This window comes from Salmo salar, chromosome ssa19, assembly GCF_905237065.1.
Source record: "Salmo salar chromosome ssa19, Ssal_v3.1, whole genome shotgun sequence".
Taxonomy (NCBI): Eukaryota; Metazoa; Chordata; class Actinopteri; order Salmoniformes; family Salmonidae; genus Salmo; species Salmo salar.
Genome location: NC_059460.1, coordinates 63,355,093 through 63,382,018, shown reverse-complemented (window position 1 = coordinate 63,382,018; position 26,926 = coordinate 63,355,093). Strand labels below are relative to the sequence as shown.

Sequence of the window (26,926 nt, the reverse complement as noted above, 5' to 3'; positions counted from 1 at the left end):
TACAATGAGTTTATCTGTGAAACGGTTAGGGTATACAGGTCAGAGTTCACAAGACTAAGACATGCAAATAACAGGTTTGAGGTGTGCAGCAGATATCTGAATATAGGTTACTGTTGGTGATTTGGGGAATTCATACATAGGCAGAGAGAAACAGGGCTAAGATTTGCCACCAATGCTCCTTATAGGACACACAACTGCACTCTGTACTCCTCTGTAAATTGTCCATCGCTTTATACTAGACATAAAATGCCCTGGTTGATACTCATTTACAAAACCCTTTTAGGCCTCACTCTACTTGAGATACCGATTGCAACCATCATCCTCTATATCAAATCAAATCAAATTGTATTTGTCACAATGCGCCGAATACAACAGGTGTAGACCTTACCGTGAAATTCTTACCAACAATGCAGATCAAGAAATAGTTAAAACCTCTTATTAAGGAATGGACCCTTTTTTTCAATTTTCATGGTACAATAGCATGGCATTTTTTCACTGTAATAGCTACTGTAAATTGGACACTGCAGTTACAGTAGATTAACAATAATTTAATGTAGATAGTTGGGTGGACATTTGATTAATCTTTGACAATTTTTTGGGCCTTCCTCTGACACTGCCTAGTATATAGGTCCTGGATGGCAGGAAGCTTGGCCCCAGTGATGTACTAGCCATACGCACTACCCTCTGTAGCGCCTTACGATCGGATTGCAGAGCAGTTGCCACACCAGGCAGGGATGCAATCGGTCAGGATGCACTCGATGATGTAGCTGTAGAACTTTTTGAGGATCTGGGGACCCGTGCCAAATCTTTTCAGTCTCCTGAGGGGAAAAATGTGTTGTCATGCCCTCTTCGCGACTGTCTTGGTGTGTTTGGACCATGATAGTTTGTTGGTGATGTGGACACCAAGAAACTTGAAACTCTCGACCTGCTCCACTACACCCCCGTCGATGTTAATGGGGGCCTGTTCGGCCCTTCTTTTTCCTGTAGTCCACAATCAGCTCCTTTGTCTTGCTCACATTGAGAGAGAGGTTGTTGTCCTGGCACCACACTGCCAGGTCTCTGACCTCCTCCCTATAGGTTGTCCCTATAGGTTGTCTCATCGTTGTACCACTGTTGTGTTGTCAGCAAACGTAATGATGGTGTTGGAGTCATGCATGGCCACGCAGTCGTTGGTGAACAGGGAGTACAAGAGAGGACTAAGCACGCACCCATGAGGGGCACCAGTGTTGAGGATCAGCGTGGAAGATGTGTTGTTGACTACCCTTACCACCTGGCAGCAGCCAGGATCCAGTTGCAGAGGGAGGTGTTTAGTCCCTGGGTCCTTAGCTTAGTGATGAGCTTTGAGGGCACCATGGTGTTGAACGCTGAGCTGTAGTCAATGAACAGCATTCTCACATAGGTGTTCCTTTTGTCCAAGTGGGAAAGGGCAGTGTGGAGTGCGATTGAGATTGTGCCATCTGTGGATCTGTTGGGGTGGTATGCGAATTGGAGTGTGTCTTGGGTTTCCAGGATGATGGTGTTGATGTGAGTCATAACCAGCCTTTCAAAGCACTAAATGACTACCGAAGTGAGTGCTATGGGGTGGTAGTCATTTAGGCAGGTTACCTTCGCTTTCTTGGGCACAGGGACTGTAGGGGTCTGCTTGAAACATGTAGGTATTACAGACTCGGTCAGGGAGAGGTTGAAAATGTCAGTGAAGACACTTGCCAGTTGGTCCGTGCATGCTCTGTGTAAACGTCCTGGTAATCCATGTGTGATTGTTTCCTTTGATTGTTGACCTGTTTAAAGGTCTTGCTTACATCGGCCATGGAGAGCGTGATCACACAGTCGTCTGGAACAGCTGGTGCTCTCATGCATGCTTCAGTGTTGCTTGCCTCGAAGCGAGCTTCAAAGGCATTTAGCTCGTCTGGTAGGCTCGCGTCACTGGGCAGCTTTTTTTGTAGTCCATAATAGTTTGCAAGCCTTGCTACATCCGATGAGCATCAGTGTCAGTGTAGCAGGATTCAATCTTAGTCCTGTATTGACGCTTTGCCTGTTTGATGGTTTGTCTGAGGGCATAACGGGATTTCTTATAAGCGTCCGGATTAGTGTCCCGCTCTTTGAATGCGGCAGCTCTAGCCTTTAGCTCGGTGCAGATGTTGCCTGTATGGCTTCTGGTTGGGATATGTATGTGCAGTCACTGGGGACAACGTCGTCAATGCACTTATTGATGATGCCGGTGACTGATGTGTTATACTTCTCAATGCCATTGGATGAATCCCGGAAAATATTCCAGTCTCTGCTAGCAAAACCGTCCTGTAGCGTAGCATCCGTGTCATCTGACAACTTCTGTATTGAGCAAGTCACTGGTATTTCCTGCTTTAGTTTTTGCTTGTAAGCAGGAATCAGGAGGATATAATTATGGTCAGATCTGCCAAATGGAAGGCGAGGGAGAGCTTTGTATGCGTCTCTGTGTGTGGAGTAATGGTGGTCTAGAGTTTTTTTTCCTCTGGTTGCACATGTGACATGCTGGTAGAAATGAGGTAAAACCGATTTAAATTTGTCTGCATTAAAGTCTCCGGCCACTAGGAGCGCCGCTTCTTACGGCCTTATACAGCTCGTTGAATGCGATCTTAGTGCCAGCATCGGTTTGTGGTGGTAAATAGACAGCTACGAATAATATACAATACCAGTCAAAAGTTTGGACACACCTACTCATTCCAGGGTTTTTCTTTATTTTTACTATTTTCTACATTGTAGAATAATAGTGAGGACTTCAAAACTATGAAATAACACATAGGGCATCATGTAGTAACCAAAAAAGTGTTAAACAAATCGAAATATATTTTATATTTTAGATTCTTCAAAGTAGCCATCCTTTGCCTTGATGAGAGCTTTGCATACTCTTAGCATTTTCTCAACCACCTTCATGAGGTAGTCACCTGGAATGCGTTTGAATTAACAGGTGTGCCTTGTTTAAAGTTAATTTATGGAATTTATTTCCTTAATGTGTTTGAGCCAATCAGTTGTGTTGTGACAAGTTACAGTGGCTTGCGAAAGTATTCACCCCTCTTGGCATTTTTCCAGTTTTTTTGCTTTTTCAACCTGGAATTTGTATCATTTGATTTACACAACATGCCTACCACTTTGAAGATGCAATATATACATTGTATGTGAAACAAACAAGAAATAAGACAAAAAAACGGAAAACTTGAGCGTGCATAACTATTCCACCCCCCAAAGTCAATACTTTGTAGAGCCACTTTTGCAGCAATTACAGTTGCAAGTCTCTTGGGGTATGTCTCTATAAGCTTGGCACATCTAGCCACTGGGATTTCTGCCCATTCTTCAAGGTAAAACTGCTCCAGCTACTTCTAGTTGGATGGGTTCTGCTGGTGTACAGCAATCTTTAAGTCATACCACAGAATCTCAATTGGATTGAGGTCTGACCTTTGACTAGGCCATTCCAAGACATTTAAATGTTTCCCCTTAAGCCACACAAGTGTTGCTTTAGCAGTATGCTTAGGGTCATTGTCCTGCTAGAAGGTGAACCTCCATCCCAGTCTCAAATCTCTGGAAGACTGAAACAGATTTCCCTCAAGAATATCCCTGTATTTAGTGCCATCCATCATTCCTTCAATTCTGACCAGTATCCCAGTCCCTGCCGATGAAAAACATCCCCACAGCATGATGCTGCCACCACCATGCTTCACTGTGGGGATGATATTCCCGGGGTGATGAGAGGTGTTGGGTTTGCGCCAGACATAGCATCTTCCTTGATGGCTAAAAAGCTCAATTTTAGTCTCATCTGACCAGAGTACCATCTTCCATATGTTTGGGGAGTCTCCAACATGCCTTTTGGCTTATTATTTTCTTTAAGCAATGGCATTTTTCTGGCCACACCTCCGTAAAGCCCAGGTCTGTGGAGTGTACGGCTTAATGTGGTCCAATGGAGAGATACTCCAATCTCCGCTGTGGAGCTTTGCAGCTCCTTCAGGGTTATCTTTGGTCTCTTTGTTGCCTCTCTGATTAATACCCTCCTTGCCTGGTCCGTGAGTTTTGGTGGGCGGCCCTCTCTTGGCAGGGTTATTGTGGTGCCATATTCAAAGTTTCTGATATTTTTTTATAACCCAATCCTGATCTGTACTTCTCCACAACTTTGTCCCTGAGCTGTTTGGAGAGCTCCTTGGTCTTCATGGTGCCGCTTGCTTGGTGGTGCCCCTTGCTTTGTGGGGTTGCAGACTCTGGGGCCTTTCAGAACAGGTGTAGATATACTGAGATCATGTGACAGATCATGTGACACTTATATTGCACACAGGTGGACTTTATTTAACGAATTATGTGACTCTTGAAGGTAATTGGTTGCCCCAGATCTTATTTAGGGGCTTCATAGCAAAGGGGGTGAATACATATGCACGCATCACTTTTCCATTTCATATTTTATTTTTATTTTTGAAACAAGTTCTTTTTTTGCATTTCACTTCACCAATTTGGACTCTTTTTGTGTATGTTCAGTACATGAAATCCAAGTAAAAATCTATTTAAATTACAGGTTGTAGTGCAACAAAATAGGAAAAACGCCAAGGGGGATGAATACTTTTGCAAGGCACTGTAAGGGTGGTATACAGAAGATATCCCTATTTGGTAAAATAACAAGTTCATATTATGACAAGAAGAGCTCAAATAAGCAAAGAACAACAACAGTCCATCATCACTTTAAGACATGAAGGTCAGTCAATGTGGAAAATTTCAAGGACTTTGAAAGTTTCTTAATGTGCAGTGGCAAAAACCATCAAGCGCTATGATGAAACTGGCTCTCATGAGGACTGCCACAGGAAAGGAAGACCCGGAGTTACCTCTGCTGCAGAGGATAAGTTCATTAGAGTTACCAGCCTCCGAAATTGCAGCCCAAATAAATGCTTCACAGAGTTCAAGTGACAGACACATCTCAACCTCAACTATTCAGAAGAGACTGTGTGAATCAGGCCTTCATGGTCAAATTGTTGCAAAGAAACCACTACTAAAGGACACCAATAATAAGAAGAGACTTGCTTGGACCAAGAAACACGGGCAATGGCCATTAGACCGTTGGAAATCTGTTGTTTGGTCTGATAAGTCCAAATTTGAGATTTTTGGTTCCAACCGCTGTGTCTTTGTGAGACGAGGAGTAGGTGAACGGATGTTCTCCGTGTGGTTCCCACCATGAAGCATGGAGGAGGAGGTGTGATGGTTTGGGCATGCTTTGCTGTGACACTGTTGGTAATTTATTTTGAATTGAAGGCACATCATTCTGCAGCGATATGCCATCCTGTCTGGATTGTGCTTAGTGGGGCTATCATTTGTTTTTCAACAGTACAATGACCCAACACATCTCCAGGCTGTGTAAGGTCTGTTTGACAAAGAAGGAGAGTGATGGAGTCCTGTATCAGATGACCTGGCCTCCACAATCACCCGACCTCAAACCAATTGAGATGGTTTGGGATGAGATGTACAGCAAAGTGAAGGAAAAGCAGCCAACAAGTGCTCAGCATATGTGGGATCTCCTTTAAGACTGTTGGAAAAGCATTCCAGGTGAAGTTGGTTGAGAGAATGCCAAGAGTGTGCAAAGCTGTTATCAAGGCAAAAGGTGGCTACTTTGAAGAATCTATAATCGAAAATATTTTTTCATTTGTTTAACACTTTATTGGTTACTATAATATAGAACGGCAATCATCCAATTTATTTCCCAGTGATTGCACGTTGGCCAATAGAACAGATGGTAGAGGCAGTTTACCCACTTGCCAACGATTTCTCACAAGGCACCCTGATCTCCGCCCCCTGTATTTCCATCTTTTCTTCATGCAAATGACAGGGATTTGGGCCTGGTCTTGGGGAATCAATATATCATTTGCGTTGGAAAAAATCTTTGTCCAGTTCGAGGTGAGTAATCGCTGTTCTGATATCCAGAAGCTCTTTTCGGTCATAAGAGACGGTAGCAGCAACATTATGTACAAAATAAATTACAAACAATGCGAAAAAACAAACAAAATAGCACAGTTGGTTGGGAGCCTATAAAACGGCAGCCATTCCCTCCGGCCATTCCCTCCGGGTCGGTCCCGTGTGGCTCAGTTGGTAGAGCATGGTGTTTGCAACGCCAGGGTTGTGGGTTCGATTCCCACGGGGACCAGTATGGAATAAAAAATAAAAAAAATGAAATGTATGCATTCACTACTGTAAGTCGCTCTGGATAAGAGCGTCTGCTAAATGACTAAAATGTAAAATGTAATGTAAATGATTATTCAAATACAGCACCTGATGTTAAATGTCTCCAAACACATCCCTGGGTCATTCTTCTTTTCAGTTCATATCAGACGAGGGCTGTTGTGGTGACCGTATTACCGGCGGTCACGAGTCACGAAGGCAGTCAAATTCCACGTGACCGTTTAGTCACTGTAATTATGCTTCTCCAAGCTCTGATGCTGCTGATGGTCATTAGTATCCTACCAAACGTGCTAACTGCCTGGTACTCAGCACTCTATTGTCCCTCTAATCACTCTGACATTATTGCAAATGTAATCGAAAATCTAATCAAACACTTCATGAGAGCCCATTATGCAATTACGCAAGAAAAGTGATGGTCTCTATTAAAAAGAGGTTGATTCCCATCAACTTTCTATAGGCTAGGTCTACTATATTTATTTCTCAACTTTCCTAATATTAAGCACATTGCTTATCTTTACAACAGGAGTATAGCCTACCTGGCTGTCATGAAAATGAACCATGGGAAAAGTGTCCTCCATTTGCTATTTAAGTGCATAGATGACATGTATTTTCTTCCCCTGCTTCGAGACAGGTGCATGATAATGATCCATTCTAAATCAAAACAAATGTCACACATATATTATTTAGTATATGTAAAGACACGATTAAATCAAGAATAGTCTGATGGGTGACAATATTAGCCTATCACTTGTGAATATATATTATCAGTTGTGAATGATTGTCACGGTTGTCGTCGGGAATGGAGGACCAAAACGCAGCAGGAATGTGGATGCTCATCTTGATTTATAAAATAAAGTGAACACCAAAATAACAAAGAACTCATGAACAACAAACAGTCTTGTAAGGCTCACACAGGCAAAACAAGAAACAATCTCCCACAAACACTAAACCAAACACATACCCATATATAGGACTCTCAATCAGAGGCAACGAGAAAGCACCTGCCGCCAATTGAGAGTCCAACCCCCCATTAACCTAAACATAGAAATACAACTAACTAGACTAAACAGAAATATATTAACATATAACAGTGCCCAAAAACCCGGAATACATAAATCAAATACCCTTCTACAAAACCACCACCCCGAACCACATAAAACAAATATCCTCTGCCACGTCCTGACCAAACTACCATAACAAATAACCTTTATACTGGTCAGGACGTGACAGTACCCCCCCCCTAAAGGTGCATACCCCGGATGCACCTCATAAATAAACCAAAAAAAACAACAAAACAAAAATCCCCCTAAACTAAAGGGAGGGAAGGGAGGGTGGCTGCCGTCACCGACGGCACTTGTGCTACACCCCCCCCTCCCCAACCCACCTATACAGGAGGTGGTTCAGGCTCCGGCCTACTGTCCTCCCGAATGCAGACAGACTTGATTAGTTTCGGGCCGTAGGCAGACTCCCCTTGTTCCAGATCGTAGGCAGACCTCCTCCATTCCACACTGTAGGCAGACTCATAAAATACATAGTTAATCATTTTTTGTTCCAAATCGTCAGGCTTACTCAGTTCCGGGTTGCTGCTAGACTCACCCGGTTCCGGGTCGCAGGCCGACCCCCTCGGTCCCGGGTCACAGGCAGACTCCCTCGGTTCACAGTTAATTTCCATTTCACCCTGTTCCGGGTCGCAGGCAGACTCCCTCGGTTCCGGGTCGCAGGCACACTGTAGCCGGATGCTCTGGACTGCACACTGTTGCCGGATGCTCTGGACTGCACACTGTTGCCGGATGCTCTGGACTGCACACTGTTGCCGGATGCTCTGGACTGCACACTGTTGCCGGATGCTCTGGACTGCACACTGTTGCCGGATGCTCTGGACTGCACACTGTTGCCGGATGCTCTGGACTGCACACTGTTGCCAGATGCTCTGGACTGCACACTGTTGCCGGATGCTCTGGACTGCACACTGTTGCCGGATGCTCTGGACTGCACACTGTTGCCGGATGCTCTGGACTGCACACTGTTGCCGGATGCTCTGGACTGCACACTGTTGCCGAACTCTCGAGGCTGGGCTGACGCACTGGAAGCCTGATGCGTGGTGCTGGTACTGGAGGTATCAGCCTGGGGACACGCACCTCAGGGCTAGTGCGGGGAGCGGGAACAGGCCGAGTCGGACTGGAAGCTTGATGCGTGGTGCTGGACGTGCCAGACTGGGGTTTCGCACTTCCGGGTCAGCACGAGAGACAGGAACTGGAAACACCGGGCCATGGAGGCGCACAGGCGGTCTTGATCGCACCTCCTGCACAACCCGTCCTGGCTGGATGGAACTAGTAGCCCTGTACGAGCGGGGTGCTAGAACAGGGCGAACTGGGCTGTGCAGGGGCCTGATGGTTGCCGTGCGTAGAGCGGGAGTAGGGTAGCCTGGTCCTAGGAGGTGTACCGGCAACCAGACGCACTGCGCAGGCATCCTCCTACCAGGCTGGATGCCCACTCTAGCACGGCATCTGCGAGGGGCTGGAATAACTCGCACTGGACTGTGCGTGCGTATGGGCGAGATTGTGCGCACTTCAGCAAAACACGGCGCTCTCCACTCCATACGACCCTTCCTATAAGCATGGGTAGCTGGCTTAGGGCTCACCCTTGGCCCAGCCAAACTACCCGTGTGCCCCCCCCAAAGAAATTCTTGGGGATGCCTCTCGTGTTTTATCGGCGCGTACAAGGCCTCATACCTTCGCCTCTCCACCTTGGCTGCCTCGATTTCCTCCCGTGGGCGACGGTATTCCCCAGCCTGGTGCCAAGGTCCAGCCCCGTCCAGAACTTCCTCCCAGGTCCATTTCTTCCACCAGTCCATCTCAAAATCCCCTTGCTCCTTACTCCGTTGCTTGGTCCATTTGTGGTGGGAGATTCTGTCATGGTTGTCGTCGGGAATGGAGGACCAAAACGCAGCAGGAATGTGGATGCTCATCTTGATTTATTTACAAAATAAAGTGAACACCAAAATAACAAAATGTCAACGAACTCACGAACAACAAACCAGTCTTGTAAGGCTCACACAGGCAAAACAAGAAACAATCTCCCACAAACACTAAACCAAACACATACCCATATATAGGACTCTCAATCAGAGGCAACCAGAAAGCACCTGCCTCCAATTGAGAGTCCAACCCCCCATTAACCTAAACATAGAAATACAACTAACTAGACTAAACATAGAAATACATTAACATAGAACAGTGCCCAAAAACCCCGGAATACATAAATCAAATACCCTTCTACAAAACCACCACCCCGAACCACATAAAACAAATACCCTCTGCCACATCCTGACCAAACTACCATAACAAATAACCTTTATACTGGTCAGGACGTGACAATGATGTCCAGCGTAAGGCAAGAAACAATTTTTTTCAACTTTTTCAAATCATAGTCGCACACCTCATGTAACCTAGCCCATAGACCTTTATGTTTTGATAAGGTTTGTTTCACAACTAAAGTGGCCAAATAACATTAATCCCCTTTATAAGGGGTGTAGAGCCTGACTGGAATACATAAGCAGCGCGTGAGTTTCAAGTTTGGGGAACATTCTCATATATAGCCTACTGCCATGTAATAGCCTAATAGTTTATCAACATTTTAAACTAAACATTCTGATCTGTTCCATCAGTCACATTGCGAGAAAAAAAAATATTATGCTAGTGGTTGTATTAGTTTGGGCTCTATCGCATCCCAGAACTGTCCCAGACTGTGTTTGGAATATTTGTTTCCTCGCACAGAATAGAATAGGTTAACTTTTGTACTATGGGGGATAGTAGATTGACATAGGCTTGTGCTTTGTTGTTCGTTAGGCCTACACGTCTTGTTGGCTGACAAAAAGTAAATGTGGACAGTTTTTCCAATATCTTCAATATACACTTCGGAATTGGATAAGGATGTGTGCAGTTGCGTCCCTGATGTGTCTTCGGGTGTTTAATTTCTTTACTATCAAATGAGAGACAAACGTATCACACGTGTCAGAGTTATACTAAAACAAAATCTTTATTCACTTATTAATAAGGGAGCAGGTCAATACAGCGCACACGTACAAAGTGAATCGATTGAGTGCTCTACGATAATGAGGGCTGATCGACAAATCACCCACAGATGATTTGTTGAGAGCCCTGAGACAAAGAATACAACACCTTTTTATAGCAAACTACATCCTCCTGAATGTTCATGACAAACAATAGATGGGTCACAAGGTTAAGGGGTCACAAGGTTAAGAGTTGTATGAAAGATACTAATTCACATCAGACCGTATCTGCTGTAAAGACCGTTCTCATTGTGTAGAAACCAGGGTCTGGCCCCGAGCCATCTCTCCCTGGTACCTTCCAGTAAAACCGGAGCAATCTCACTCACATGAATGGAATGTGGCCTAAGGCATCGTAAATCTACTGTCAGCATTAAGCCTCCAGAGGCCCATTCTCAGTAGAACATACACAGATGAGTGTTCTAAGAACCCCCTATTCTGTTGCATTAAACAACCATTTGATGCAATAACAGTATTTATAACATGACCCTGTAATTTCTCTCACAGTCTGTCTTCACTTGTAGTCTGTGAGAAAGACCCGATCACGTGATGGAGTGCCATGTGAGTGAGAGGTGCTTCGGATCACGCAGCAGTCAGGGAGAAGGGCACAACGCAGCACTCCAGGCCAAGGACACAATGGCCACTGGCCAAAAAAGGCATGGATTGTTTTATGGTGCATTACGGCCACACAAAGGGGATGCCGCCAGGAAATTTGAGGCATTAGCAAGTGTTTGTCAAATTGTGAATGAGAGACTGATGCAGTCTGTACAGTCTTCGCAAAAAAACAAAGCAGAGCTCATTCTTTTCAACCGACTATTTTCAAATCATCATTAGAGTTGCATCATGCAGCCTTATAATGTATAAAAAAATCTAAACATGGGGTTCCCGAGTGGTGCAGCGGTCTAAGGCACTGCATTGCAGTGTTGCGGCATCATTGCAACCTGGGGTTCAATCCCAAGCTGTGTGAGTCCCATAAGGTGGCGCACAATTGGCCCAGCGTCATCCAGGTTAGGGGAGGGTTTGGCTAGGGGGGCTTTACTTGGCTCATCGTGCTCTAGCAACTTCTTGTGGCGGGTCGGGCACCTGCAGGCTGACTTCGGTCGTCAATCCTCCAACACATTGGTGCAGCTGGCTTCCGGGTTAAGCGAGTGGGTGTTAAGAAGCACGGTTTGGCGGGTCATGTTTCGGAGGACAAATTACTTTACCTTCGCCTCTCCCGAGCCTGTTGAGGAATTGCAGCGATGAGACAAGATCATAATTGGATCTAAATTGGATATCACGAAATTGAGGAGAAAAAGGGAGTAAAAAAGATCTAAACATATAGCCCAACATTTGTAGTACAACTGAAGTTACATTAATAACTCTAAATTAAGCATATAGGAGTACCTACTTCTTTGTCAACCGCTCAACACAGAATAGCCGCATGTGCGCACTCCCTCAAATTGTTGGAGAAAATATCCTTTCTATTTAATTCAGCTTTGTTAAATTGTATTCTTCATACTATAAAATAATGCCACGGAATTCTAAGTAAATCTTGTCTGCTAAATGAACTAGTCTAGCCCACAGCCATTTGGCATAGCCAGATCAGGACCTAACATAAGGACAACTCGGAGTATGCTATTCTGTTCTTCTGAAATAGACTACAATTTCTTCATATCATGTTTCTTTAGACCTGTCTAAAGGTTTGGGCTATATTACATGGATTTATAAAAAAAATGTAAAATTGAGATGTTCCAAAGGTCTGCATCAGTGGCTTGTAGACTATGTGTGGAAGCCAGTAGATGCTAAATATGTTTATGTTGATTAACGGTCAATTATCATGAGACCGACAGCTATTTGCTTGACAATCACCGGCTGATGAAATTTCGTGACCGACACAGCCCTAATCAAAGTACCTCATGAAAAGATTATTGCCAAAAGTGTGGATTTATCATAGCAGGTGTCAATTCAATTGCCTTAAAACCTCTTAGGGATCGGTGTCCTGTGCACGGGACGGTTGAGCTAACGTAGGCTAATGCGATTAGCATGAAGTTATAAGTAACAAGAAAATTTCCCAAGACATAGATATATCTGATATTGGCAGTTAGATTAACAAGAATATAAGTTAACTGCACTGTCCAATTTACAGTAGCTATTACAGCGAAATAAGACCATGCTATTGTTTGAGAAGAGTGCACAATTTTGAACATGAAAAGTTATTAATATACAAATTAGGTACATTTGGGCAGTATTGACACAAAATTTAGAACAGAAATGCAATGGTTTATTTGATCAGTCTAATACTTTGCACATACACTGCTGCCATCTAGTGGCCAAAATCTAAATTGAACCTAGGCTGGAATAATACATTATGGCCTCTCTCTTGCATTTCAAAGATGGTACAAAAAAATACAAAAGAATGGTTGGTTTTGTCTTTGTATTATCTTTTACCAGATCTGTTGTGTTATATTCTCCTACATTCCTTTCACATTTCCACAAACTTCAAAGTGTTTCCTTTCAAATAGTACCAAGAATATGCATATCCTTGCTTCAGGGCCTGTGCTACAGGCAGTTAGATGTGGGTATGTCATTTTAGTCGAAAATTGAAAAAAGGGGCGGATCCTTAAGAGGTTTTAAATGTCCCCTGACAATGAAGAGGTAATTTGCTAAATGACCTGCAATGCTTTTGTTCACTTATCAACCTTCATTGCCCACCAGGAAAAGGAACTTGCAAACATTTGACTTACTGGTAATAGGTGGGCCTTCAGGTAATTTGCTATACAGTATGTGATTAGCTGGAAATATGAGGATGATGCTATCAGGCTAAATATATGTCCTCTTTGTTGTGTGCATTGATTGTTGCCAACCAGTGAAGGCATTTCTGCTGATTGGCACATGCATTTAAAAAGTGAAAGAACCAGACTTCTGAGTGATTTAATCACACTTGAATAATTCCTCCAAATATTTATTAGATTCCTACCAGATATAATACAATTAGATATGCTTTGTGAAATCAAATGTAAAATGTTGTTTTTTTTACTATTAATAGTACAAAAAAAATTATAGTTATCTTGGTGTATTGTTGATCCACTTTGATGGACAGGTTATACTTTGCTGACCTGATCACCGGTTGGTGATCGAATAACTCACTTGAAATAATTGCCAGTGTGGTGAAATATGGCTGGATAATTACTTTTTTATGATAATGGGGCATTTTGTTCATCTCAGGACCACTCTATCCATTTGGGGCTGGAGACACCATGAGTTCCAGATCAGATGATGGAAGTTCCCCTCTTATACCCCTGAGCCAGCCATTTGTCTATTTTGGAAACACGTACCACCAGATATATGTGGGTAGAAATGTATATTTCTTTATCTCTGTTGCATGAAACCTGTTGTGTATTTTGAATATCTTAGCGGGCAAAACTGCATGCAATGCATTATGACTTCTTTTGCTGGTCAGGTTGAATATTGGTTGGGAAAAATCAAGATGCCATTGTTTACCTGGATGTAATCTGGTTCTATGATGTCTGTTCAACCAGTAAACCACTTTACAATCAGAATATGCTGTTAAGATGTTGCATGCCTCAAAAACGTATGCTGGAATGCCTCCTGGAGTAGTTCAAGATTATACAACTTGATGTTAGATGGTTCCTCACCTTGAAAGTAGTCTATGGGCCAGGAGAAACTGTAATCCATTTTTTTTTTCTGCTACAAACTTCAGCTCACTATAGCCATAACAAGCGGATCATTTTTGGTGATAGGGGCATGTGCGCATGTTTTATTTTTTCCACATCATCTGAAATCAACTCAAATATTAATATTTTGTTTAATGTTAGTCAAAGGTGATTTGGCCTTTGAGTAACAATTGAGTACCTGTGCGTGTTTTCAATTAATAGTTTTTTAGCCAAGAGCAATAATTTTGCTAGGATTGTCTGGAAGTGGTCTGAGTGGGGAGGGGAAAACTAGCTCTTATAGGCAGAGAGGTTTTGAACTCTCCTTCTTATTGGTCTATTAACTAATTTATCACCTGGTGATGTCACCAGGCAGACAAACTCCATCCCATCAAAACAGGTTGAAATTTCAAGTGGTCTTTTCAAACAGCTCTCACACTAAGGACATTATCCGTATTTTCACAATTTCACAGTATTATTCCAACCTCAGAGATTCGAAATTGATACAAAACACAGTTTCTCCTGATCCATAGACTACTTTCAGGTTGAGGAACCATCTAACATCAAGTTGTAAAAGCCTGAACTACTCCTTTAAGCAATTCAAAACCTGTTCTGATATACAGTACAAATAAACAAAATAATTGTGTAACCATTTGCCATTTTTCAATGAACTCATTTGATTTAAGGTTAACCACAATGGACACCTGACGTTCAACCAAGCATGGTACAGCTACACACCATACAGTTTTCCTGCACATTCCACAATAGATCTCATAGCTCCATTTTGGACCGATTTGGACAACCGAGTGAATGGTAACATCTTTTACCAGCAGTACATCACCGGTAGTGTTCTTCAACAGGCCACACAAGATATCAATCAGTACTTCCCAAACCTGGGCTTCTCTGCTAATTTGGTCTTCATTGCTACATGGGATAGGGTAGCCTACTACCCCAATACAGGAACGGTAAGACTTTTCTTGTGGTTCTATATCTATCAAAAGTAATGCTTATTGTCAAGGCAATTGATACAACACCTGTGAAGCAATGATATGAAATAGAAATTACATGGGATTTCTTATGGTGGGCAAAATTGTTACATTATACAGTAGGTGATGTATTAAAATCTTTCTCTCATTTCCTTAATGTCAGGAAACCACATTCCAAGTGGTTCTGATTGCTGGTGTCCAATCCTCTTTTGTCCTGATGAACTATGGGCAGATTGCACCAGCACAACGCAGCATTCAGGTCAGAAGAATGAATGCATAATTGTGACTGTCTATCCCAAAGGGGGCTTATGTACAAAAGTTTAGATTCAGATCTTGTCTATAATTCATTGTGATTGGAGGAAGCATGGGAAAGTTATTCTGCTTTAAAAGTTGGTAAACTTGTTATTCCACTTAGGATACAAGTAGGAGAAAATACCCTTGAAAGATTTTGAGTGCTGGAGAGGACTTCTTTGTTTACGATCATTCACCATCGTTCACACCCTCTTAAGCCATAGATCCACCCCACTCTTTAAGAATTCACATGTCAGCATGGTCAACCTTCTCCATTGTCTCAGCCAATCATGGCTAGCCAGAAAGGATCCTGTCTTTCTCCCTATATAGCTCAGTGATTTCTCCTTGGCAAAACTCAATATTTACTGATCCCATACAAGTTTGTAATTAAGGCACATGAAAGTTCACGTTCAAGAAGGCGTTTCTGCAACAACAACAAAAATATATATTGTCTGGTGATGTAAATTTGTTTGTTCATCATTCAATTTTTTAAATACGTTTGTCAATTCTTTTTTTTTTACTAGGCTGGCTATGACACAATCAACTCCACCCACCACTTCTCGATCCCTGGATCATTTCAAAGCAATTTTACAACGTTAAGCTCCACCAGTAACGTCAATGTTGCAGGTCGCTGGGCCTTTCGCACAGACCATGGATCAAGAGGCTGTACTTTCAATGGTGAGAACAACAATATAAATACATAACATAGGAGCCCCATTATTTTCATTTGAACAGAATTACTGTTCTTTTCCAAAATAGACAAACTATATTCAATTTTTTTTTTTTAAGTGATGGTTGTGCATCATGTTACTGAGAGACTCTGCCTAGGTTTAAATGAAATGAATTACATCTTGTTCAGGTTTCTGTCCTTACCCCATAACATTGGCTGCATGAGACATCTTCTATCACTCTCTTTCAGGTTCTCCTGTCCAGTTGGGTGACTCCTTCTGGAGTGACAACAGCTGCAGACAGAGGTGCACCTGCACCAGCACAGGCATTCAGTGCCAGAGCCAACCCTGCTCCTTTTCCCAAATCTGTCAACCCGACGCCTTCCGGTTCTCCTGCCAAACAATTGAACGCAGCACCTGCACCGTTTCCGGTGACCCCCACTACTATACCTTTGACGGAAGCTTGTTCCACTTCCAGGGCACCTGCACTTATGTCCTGTCAGAGGAGTGTGGCCATGGATTGCCCTACTACCGTGTGGAGGGAAAGAACGAGAACCGTGGTAGCACCCGGGTGTCCTGGACCCGTCTGGTGAGGGTATCTGTTTACGACGTGGAGATAGAGCTGATCAAAGGTCACCAAGCCGAGGCAAAGGTCAGTGCCGGTACACATGTAAGAGTTTCTTTGTCACTCAAGCAAGATTGATGTTTATTACTGTTGATTTCACATCGCATTGCACATACTTGACAAAAATGTTAACTTGCACTTCGTTGAATTGTCTCTTCATAATGCTGTAGGAAGTATTATTTTTACTTTTATGATATACACTGCATGACCAAAAGTATGTGGACACCTGCTCATTGAACATCTCATTACAAAATCATGGGCATTAATATGGAGTTGGTCCCCCCTTTGCTGCTATAACAGCCTCACCTCTTCTTGGAAGGTTTTTCCATAGATATTGGAACGTTGCTGCAAGGACTTGCTTCCATTCAACCAGAAGAACATTATTGACGGCGGGCACTGATGCTGGGCAATTAGGCCTGGCTCACAGTCAGCGTTCCAATACATCCCAAAGGTGTTTGATGGGGTTGAGGTCAGGGCTCTGTGCAGGCCAGTCAAGTTCTTCCAAACCAATCTCGACAAACCATTTCTGTATGGATCTCGCTTTGTGCATGGGGGCATTGTTATGCTGAAACAAGAAAGGGCCTTCTCCAAACTGTTGCCACAAAGTTGGAAGCACAGAATCGTCTAGAATGTCATTGTATGTTGTAGTGTTAAGATTTATATTCACTGGAACTAAGGGGCCTAGCCCGAACCATGAAAAACAGCCCCAGACCATTATTCATCCTCCACCAAACTTTACAGTTGGCACTTTGCTTTCGGGCAAGTAACATTCTCCTGGCATCCACCAAACCCAGATTTGTCCATTAGACTGCCAGATGGTGAAGCGTAATTCATCACTACAGAGAACGTGTTTCTGCTGCTCCAGAGTCCAATGGCGGCGAGCTTCACACCCTTCCATATCTTAGGCTTGTGTGTGCGACTGCTCGGCCATGGAAACACATTTCATGAAGCTCCTGACGAACAGTTGTTGTGCTAACATTGCTTCCAGAGGCAGTTTGGAGTAAGTCTTGCAACGAGGACAGACAATTTTTACACGCTACGTGCTTCAGCACTCGGTGGTCCTGTTGTGTGAGCTTGTGTAGCCTACCACTTCACAGCTGAGCAGTTGTTGCTCCTAGACATTTCCACTTCAAAATAACAGCACTTACAGTTGACCGGGGCAGCTCTAGCAGGGCAGAAATTTGACAAACTGACTTGTTGGAAAGGTGGCATCCTATGACGGTGCCACGTTGAAAGTCACTGAGCTCTTCAGTAAGGCCATTCTACTGCCAATGTTTGTCTATGGAGATTGCATGGCTTTGTGCTCAATTTTATACACCTATCAGCAACAGGTTTGGCTGAAATAGCTGAATCCACTAATTTGAAGGACTGTCCTCATACTTACGTATATAAAGTGTAGTATAGTAGTGTTCTAATTATGTCCTTCTCACTCTCATACCCCTCAATGTTATGATTTCTACTCATTCTGCGCATCCAGGTCAACGGAAGCTTTGCCTCCACCCCGTTCTCCCTCCGTAATGGCACCATCCAGGTCTACCAGTCTGGTTTCTCCCTGGCAGTCAGCACCGATTTTGGCCTGCTGGTGATGTATGACGCCAACCACTATGTGAGAATCAGTGTACCTTTCAACTACTTCAACGCCACCTGCGGTCTGTGCGGAACCTTCAACAACCACCGCGAGGATGACTTCCTCTCTCGCACGGGACAGATCCTGACCTCCGATGTTGACTTTGCCAACAGCTGGCAGGCGTCTGGGGACAACGACCCGGCCTGTGAGAGGGTCCAGTGTGCTGGGTTGGACTGTGCCTTCTGCACCACCTCCCAGAGGAGCCTTTATGGCAACATAGCTCACTGCGGTATCCTCCAGGACCCGTCTGGACCATTTGCCCCATGCCACGACCAGCTGCCCCCCCAGACCTATGAGGAGAGCTGCGTCTATGATCTGTGCGTGGGGGGAGGGTACCAGCCCATTCTGTGCCAGTCCCTCAGCGTGTATGCCACCCAGTGCCAACAGCATGGCATACAGCCAGGATTATGGAGGAGGCAAGGCTTCTGTGGTATGTACTGTATGTGCCAATCAATCTTGTAACTATGGTCTCTGTTCCACCGAATTGCATCATAAAAATTCAACTAGCATATGTTTTCACCATTTCTCTTTCCATTGTATTCCATCAGAAATCTCCTGCCCAGCCAACAGTCACTTTGAGTCCCAGGGCACAAGCTGTCCTGCCACCTGCAGCAATCTCAATGCCTCCCATGGCTGCCCCCTCCCCTCCCAGGAAAGCTGTATCTGTAACCTTGGTTACGTCCTGAGTGCTGGGGTGTGCGTACCCCTCGCCCAGTGTGGCTGCACCTTCGAAAACCGCTACTACAGCTCGGGAGCGACCGTCGTACTGGACCAGGACTGCGGCAGGCGTTGCATCTGCAGCCGTGGCTCCATGACCTGTTATTCCCATGGGTGTGGAGAACTTGAGGCCTGCAGCGTGGAGGATGGGGAGAGGGGCTGCAGACCAACCAGCTACGCCACCTGCTGGGTGGAAGGACCCAGGTCCTACCGCACTTTTGACGGAGTGACCTTCCAGTACCCCGGGGCTTGTGGGCTGATCCTGGCCAGGGTCATGGGGTGGTCCCCCCACACTCACTTTGTGGTGTCAGCAGAGAAAATACCCAGAGGCCAGCAGGGTTTCACCCAGATGCTGAAATTTGAGGCGGTGGGGACACAGGTGTACATTGAGATGGGAGGTGGGAGCAGAGTGCAGGTCAGTGCCATTCCTCAGTAATACAATGTAACTACAGATAACTTGCCAACCACAAAGTGTATTGAATGTGTCATGAGTCATGACATTGCTCAAATGTATCAGATATATCAGATTTAGTTTTTTTCTCCCGGATGTATGATTTAATTTTTTTTATATATATAAACTCAGCAAAAAAAGAAACGTCCCTTTTTCAGGACCCTGTCTTTCAAAGATAATTCGTAAAAATCCAAATAACTTCACAGATCTTCATTGTAAAGGGTTTCCCACACTGTTTCCCATGCTTGTTCAATGAACCATAATCAATTAATGAACATGCACCTGTGGAACGGTTCTTAACACTAACAGCTTACAGACGGTAGGCAATTAAGGTCACAGTTATGAAAACTTAGGACACTAAAGAGGCCTTTCTGTTGACTCTGAAAAATACCAAAAGAAAGACGCCCAGGGTCCCTGCTCATCTGCATGAACGTGCCTTAGGCATGCTGCAAGGAGGCATGAGGACTGCAGATGTGGCAGTAAATTACAATGCCCGTACTGTGAGACGCCTAAGACAGCACTACAGGGAGACAGGACGGACAGCTGATCGTCCTCGCAGTGGCAGACTACGTATAACAACACCTGCACAGGATAGGTACATCTGAACATCACACCTGCGGGACAGGTACAGGATGGCAACAACAACTGCCTGAGTTACACCAGGAACGCACAATCCCTCCATCAGTGCTCAGACTGTCTGCAATAGGCTGAGAGAGGCTGGACTGAGGGCTTGTAGGCCTGTTGTAAGGCAGGTCCTCACCAGACATCACCGGAAACAACGTCGCCTATGGGCACAAACCCACTGTCCCCAGACCAGACAGGACTGGCAAAAAGTGCTCTTCACTGACGAGTTGCGATTTTGTCTCACCGGGGGTGATGGTCTGATTCGCGTTTATCGACAAAGGAACGAGCGTTACACCGAGGCCTGTACTCTGGAGCGGGATCAATTTGTGCGTTACAGGGAAGACATCCTCCTCCCTCATGTGGTACCCTTCCTGCCACCAGCCATACTGCTCGTTCTGTGCGTGATTTCCTGCAAGATAGGAATGTCAGTGTTCTGCCATGGCCAGCGAAGAGCCCGGATCTCAATCCCATTGAGCACGTCTGGGACCTGTTGGATCAGAGGGTGAGGGCTAGGGCCTTTCCCCCCAGAAATGTCCGGGAACTTGCAGGTGCCTTGGTGGAAGAGTGGGAATGCATCTCACAGCAAGAACTGGCAAATCTGGTGCAGTCCATGAGGAGGCGATGCACTGCAGTACTTAATGCAGCTGGTGGCCACACCAGATACTGACTGTTACTTTTGATTTTGACCCCCCTTTGTTCAGGGACACATTATTCCATTTCTGTTAGTCACATGGCTGTGGAACTTGTTCAGTTTATGTCTCAGTTGTTGAATCTTGTTATGTTCATACAAATATTTACACGTTAATAAGTTTGCTGAAAATAAACGCAGTTGACAGTGGGAGGACGTTTCTTTTTTTGCCGAGTTTATATATACAATTATATTTTAAATACTTTACTGGGAGAGAGATTTATTCTAGAAGCTTTTAAAACCTCTCTATCATGTACTCAATTCCTTTAAAGGGATAGTTCACCCGAATTACAAATCCCTTTAACTCTCCAGTGTTTTGTCAAATCTCAAATCCCACATTTCCTAACGAATTGATCCCCTTGAATCCCACCATAGGTGAACGGTCAGCTGATCCGATTGCCCTTTAGCACCGAGTCCGGCCACATCCAGGTCTTCCACAGCAGTGTCAACAGCATCGTCCTACACACCTCCTTTGATGTCACCGTCCAAATTGACTGGCCTCACTTGGTCCGGGTCACCACACCAGGCACCTACAACAGCTCCCTCAGTGGTCTGTGTGGCAACTACAACGGCCACAGGCACGACGACTTTCGAACCCCGAACGGTGTTCTGGTCAACAACTCGCAACTCTTTGGAGACAGTTGGCGGGACGGGTCCCTCTCGGCGCACTGTGTGGAAACGGAAAATAGGGTGCTGCCACAAATTGGACAGAACACTACTGTTTACTATTCTAACCAGTCATGTGGCCTTATGGCTTTGTCTAGTGGGCCGTTCTCTTTGTGCCAGAGCAGGGTGGACCCACGGGAGCGGGTGGAAGAGTGTGTGGAGGATTTGATTGAAGCAGGCGGGGCCCCAGGGGTCCTGTGTGAGGCTCTTCGTGGTTACGCCCTAATGTGCCAACAGAGTGGCATCACAGTGGGAAACTGGAGGGATGTCACTGGTTGTGGTGAGCACCAGTAGCATTATTGCATACGCTGCACGTCAGCTGAACCCCTACATTAAAATGCACATGTATCAAAAGCTGGTTCATGTATACTTATTATGCCCTTCAACGGCAGTATAGTATAAGAAGTATAGTGGAGTATAATAAATTATATAATACTAGCATTGACGGGCATAATACATATAGTCTGAATCTCAAAACGAGCACTTCGATCACTCAATCACTCGACATGAGCATTCATGACTTAATCAGGTCAATCTCACTGCGCCCAGTGCCCTTCGGAAGCCTATTTATCGAGTGGGCATGCTATTGCGACTCAGCACCCTTGGAAGCAACTTCTTCCCATGAATCTTAGCATGTTAACTAGCAACAACAGTTATTACTATGTCGCCCTCAAAAATAGTCTGAATAAATCAAGATGAATCAAGAGATCTGTAATTCATTTTGGAGTTTGATTTGGAGGAGGTCTCAGTCGCGCAATTTTAAATCTAGCTAAGGAGTTTCATGTTTCTGAAGCTTGTCTATTATTAACATGTTAGCTAAGCTTGAGCCAATCACTTCATATGAAACGTAAGAGAAACTAACCAACCAGCTAGTGCAAAACTAAATCAGGAGTTAAAGTTCTCTGTCACTGACGGATTTCCATCATATGGATTCTGGAGAGGTCGTTTTTTAGATCAGTGTAGATCCGCAATAAAAAATAAATCTCAGGGGGATTGAGTTTAGAGATGACAGCCTAATACAGAAGCATGCCTGTTCTACGAAATATTTGTGCTGAACTGACATGATTGTTGCTTACACTCCTGTGTTCAGAAGAGAATAATCCATAACGATAGTCTATAATGCGCTCAATTCAAACAGCGGTGTGTAGCCTACTGTAGCTCTTGGCAAAGTAATTCAACGCCTAAACTTTATTACTCAGGATGCAACTTTCCAGTGCCATGTGATGTTGTTAGACAGCCCTATAGTAGGATAGTTTACCTATTTACCTAGTCAGCTTGTTGTTGTGTGATAAATGTTCCTCTCGAGGTGCAAGCAGTCAATGCACAACAATTCTTAATGCAATCACGGGAAAATGCTTTTGAAAGCAGTTTTCCATTGCTACCACATTCTTTTCTCTACACCTTCACTTGCGCGAGAGGCATTGTTTAACAAATGCAGTTACAACCAGAGTTTTAAGCATGGTTTAGGCACAGCAGCACAACAACAGAACTCTTAAAGGTCAATGGCATTTTATAAGGGCAATGACCTACTTTGTAGAAGAAACCCCAAAAATCTAGAGAATAACAATGAATATTTATTTATATGTTTCTTATAATTGATAAGAATAACAATCAGGATGTTGTGTCCAATGGGGTAAATTGGTCAAACTGTTTTTAGTTTTTATTTGACCTTTATTTAACTAGTCAAGTCAGTTAAGAACAAATTCTTATTTACAATGACAGGCCTAGGAACAGTGGGTTAACTGCCTTGTTCGGGGGCAGAACGACAGATTTTTACCGTGTCAGCTTGGGGATTCGATCTAGCAAACTTTCGGTTGCTGGCCCAACACTCTAACCGCTAGGCTACCTGATGCCCCAGTTTAATACATGTAAAAAAAAAAAAAAAAGTATCCTTTTCCCTAAAAGCATGATGGTCATGACTTTCTTATATTAAAGGGGAGGTTAACTTGACCTCAGATAATCAATCTGAGATCGACTTAAGTTTCTGTCATAGAATTTTTTGTTTGTTGCTTTAATGCTTTTGCATTAAATACAATGCTCCTTCCATAAGAAAACTAGCTAATTACCTAGCTACTGTATTAAAATTATTTTATCACAATGAACGGGTTTTAATGAATTAGCAAACAGCTTGCTCTGCCCTGAGTCAGTACAGTACCTAGTGTACTGCTGCGCTGTGCATTTAGCTGACCCAACTTTACAACGTAGCGATTGGTGCTTTGTAAACATGCTGAAGAGAACGGACTGACTGCTGAGACAGTCAGCTGTCAAACTATTGTAAATAACTGACAGGCTACCTGCTCTTTATCAGTGCAATGCCCAACATCCTTAGCTAGCGCTTGTTAAAATTCCATCCCTGTGTTTGTCAGTGAATCTAGCTAGCAACAGGCAGGCTATAACAAGCTAAAACCAGCTGATGAAATCATCACTGGCAACCGTTATGCAGTACTTGCACTTATTTTGTGCAGGAGCAGAGAGATGTCGTTTTTACGACTTTCTCACTGTCTATCGGAGTATCTGTGTCTGCCCCAAGTCTCCAGTGCCCGTGTTTCATAGCAAGTGAGTCATGCTCCAAGACAGGTTGTGAAAGACAATGCTCGCAAATGGTTTTCGAATTTTGGAATATTGATAAGTGGCAGTTGGGACGTCGAGTGTGCATCGTCTCAATGCAAATTTTGTCCAAAACAATTGCAGACTTGAGTGATCACTATAGTACACAACAGCAAGTGGCCAATCGATAAAGGGCTTAGGGGCCAAGTGTTCGGTTTGAGATTCAGCAATGATACATGTGTGCAATCATGATATGGTTTAGCTTTATAGCCTATTAATGGTATTATGTTAGTGTTGTGTCTGAAAGGGTTCTTCAATGAAATCCACGTTTTTTTCCCCCTCAGAACAAAGCTGTCCCCCCAACAGTCACTACGAGCTGTGTGGCACTTCCTGTCCCGCCTCCTGCCCTAGCCTCTCCTTCCCCTTCCTCTGTGTCACTGCGTGCCAGGAAGGATGCCAGTGCAATGATGGCTACCTACTCAGCGCCAATCAGTGCGTTCCGCCCGTGGCCTGCGGATGCCACCACCAGGGACGCTACCTCCAAGGCGGTGAGCGCTTCTGGGAAGGTGAGGAGTGCCAGAGTCAGTGCACCTGTAACGGCACCACTGGAGCAGTCCTCTGCACCCCATATGCCTGCACCCCCCAGGAGTCCTGCCGTGTGGTGGAGGGTGAGTACGGATGCCACCCCAACCCCCATGGCACCTGCTCTGCCTCTGGAGACCCCCACTACCTCACATTTGACGGGGAGGCATTCGATTTCCAGGGCACCTGCCGCTACGTCCTAGCAACCCTGTGTGGTAACACCACGAGTGGGCTGCAGCATTTTCTGGTGGAGGCCAGGAATGAGCCATGGAACGGGTTGACAGTTTCCATCACAGCTGAGGTGTTTGTCAATGTGTGGGGCCACTGGGTGCACATTTCCAGGGAGAGGCATGGAGTGGTACAGGTAAGGTAAAAAACCTGAGCCTTGATAAAGACTATGTCAAATTACATTTTTCAGTTTGTGGTACTCTTTTTTTTTTCTTCTGAAACGCATCAGCTTTTTCAAAAGATAGTACTATGAACTGAAACATGTCAAAGTTGCAGCCCATTTTTTTGTGTTATCTTCTTTTTTTGAAAGAGTACCATGTCTTTTTACCCAGACTAGCAGAACAGCAGAAATACTTGAACAAAGGCATAATGAAGTTAATAGAAGGTATTCACTTCAGGTGTTATCATGGCCATGGGGAATTCAAATGTTATCTACCACATCTGTCGTAGGGTGTAGACCAAAACGCAGCGGGAAAATGTATACTCATCTTCTTTTTATTAGTGAAGAAGGAAAAACACAAACAACGTATACAAAAACAAACGAACTAGACAGTCTCGTCAGGCACACAGCAAAACAAGAAACAATCTCCCACGATTCCCAAAACAAACACACTCCTAAATATTGGACCTTCAATCAGAGGAGACGATAGACAGCTGCCTCCAATTGAAGGCCCCAATCACCATAACCAAAACATAGAAATACAAACGCCTAGACAGAACATAGAAATAAACTAACATAGAAACATAACCAAACCCTGGACTAATAAATCAAATACCCCTCTACATACACAACCACCCCGAACCATATAAACCAAATACCCCCTCTACATGAACACATACACAAACACACCCTGAACCACATAAAACAAATACCCCCTGCCACGTCCTGACCAAACTATAAGAACAAATAACCCCTTTACTGGTCAGGACGTGACAACATCTCTGTTGATTACATTCGTCATCTATTTGACAAATACCAGAGATGATGATGAACAACATTGAGAAATACTATTGCTGTTATTCCACATTGAAAACAATGTCGAAAGACATTACTTTAATTGTCTTTTCAGATTGATGGCGTGACCAGCAACCTGCCTATCCTTTTGCATGGTGGACGGGTGTCCATCTACGCGAGTGGACTCCGCACGTTTGTCAACTCCGATTTCGGCCTGAGTGTCAGTTACGACGGCTCGAGTGTGGTGTCTATCTCTGTCCCCTCCAACTACAGGTGTGTGTTAGGTACACTTTGGTGGTAGTGGTGGCGAATGTAAAACCATCATGATCTCTGCAATCAGTGCACACATAATTTGTCTAATAAACGGATTGATGTTTAAAATTCTTAAGTCAGGGTTGTGGTCAATTTAGTTTTCAGTTCAGAAAACGAAATTGACCCCAACTCTGCCTAAAGTACGTAATAAAACCTAACAATGGAAATGTTTGTATTTAACCGCTTTAAACAGTTCTTTCTTATATCTGTGATTCACCGTATCACTGTTATCATTATAACAGCGGAATGACGTGCGGCCTGTGCGGAAACTTTAATGGCAATCGCAACGACGACTTCCTCACCCCCTCCGGAACGCTGGCGTCCACTCCCTCCCAGTTTGGGAATTCTTGGAAGGTGGAGGGCAACTACACCTGCAGCGATGGCTGCGGAGCCTCCTGTCCACAATGCCACAACCCGAGCACCGCCCGCGCCCGGTGTGAGGTCATCAGGGACGTTGAGGGACCCCTGAGCTTCTGCCACGGCCAGGTGGACCCCGAGCCCTACTTCCGCGACTGCGTGTTTGACGTGTGTCTGTCGGGGAACAGAGAGCAGGATGTTCTTTGCAGGGCTATCCAGACGTATGTGAGCACCTGTCAGTCAACTAACGCCAGGATCTACCCCTGGAGACAGAACACCACCTGCAGTGAGTGACAAATTGTCTTCAACTTTAGATTGGTAGATAGGACCTAACATATTCTGTGGTGTAACCTTTGTGGTAATATGGTAGGACCCAAGACCTCATACAGTACTGTATATACGTCATTCTGCATTTTATGTAGAGTGAAAAGCCTCCTACAGTTTTGTGTTTTTGTTTTTTTTCTGAAGCATGTACTTCATGCACACTTGCAAGTTTGATTGTATTCTAAAGACAGCCCCGTGAGTTTTAATAACAAAATCTCAAGTTGTGAAGCTTTCACATCAACAAATTTGTAGAATGTCTGGTATTTATCTAATGTACATTGGGAACAATAAAATATCGCACATATTTTAAAGTATCACATAAGTTCCAACAGTTATTGCAGTTAACCACGCATTGTAACAATTGTTTTGTCAACAT

The 26,926-nt window shown here is 44.2% G+C and overlaps 1 protein-coding gene and 1 non-coding gene across 3 annotated transcripts in view; both read left to right on the top strand.

Moving 5' to 3' along the window:
- The window catches only part of LOC106579089 (alpha-tectorin), a 55,606-nt gene that overhangs the window by 8,065 nt on the left and 20,615 nt on the right, over positions 1–26,926 (top strand). For both annotated transcript variants that reach the window (XM_014158636.2, XM_045702584.1), the window contains exons 4-14: positions 13,457–13,578; positions 14,589–14,867; positions 15,052–15,147; positions 15,704–15,857; positions 16,099–16,499; positions 17,950–18,529; positions 18,648–19,231; positions 20,955–21,525; positions 24,137–24,738; positions 25,673–25,830; positions 26,112–26,512. In XM_014158636.2, the coding sequence (XP_014014111.1) occupies positions 13,457–13,578; positions 14,589–14,867; positions 15,052–15,147; positions 15,704–15,857; positions 16,099–16,499; positions 17,950–18,529; positions 18,648–19,231; positions 20,955–21,525; positions 24,137–24,738; positions 25,673–25,830; positions 26,112–26,512 (3,948 nt within the window). The remainder of the gene's footprint in view (positions 1–13,456; positions 13,579–14,588; positions 14,868–15,051; positions 15,148–15,703; positions 15,858–16,098; positions 16,500–17,949; positions 18,530–18,647; positions 19,232–20,954; positions 21,526–24,136; positions 24,739–25,672; positions 25,831–26,111; positions 26,513–26,926) is intronic.
- trnaa-ugc (transfer RNA alanine (anticodon UGC)) lies at positions 6,071–6,145 on the top strand. Its single transcript has one exon. It is a non-coding gene; the product is annotated as a tRNA-Ala (tRNA).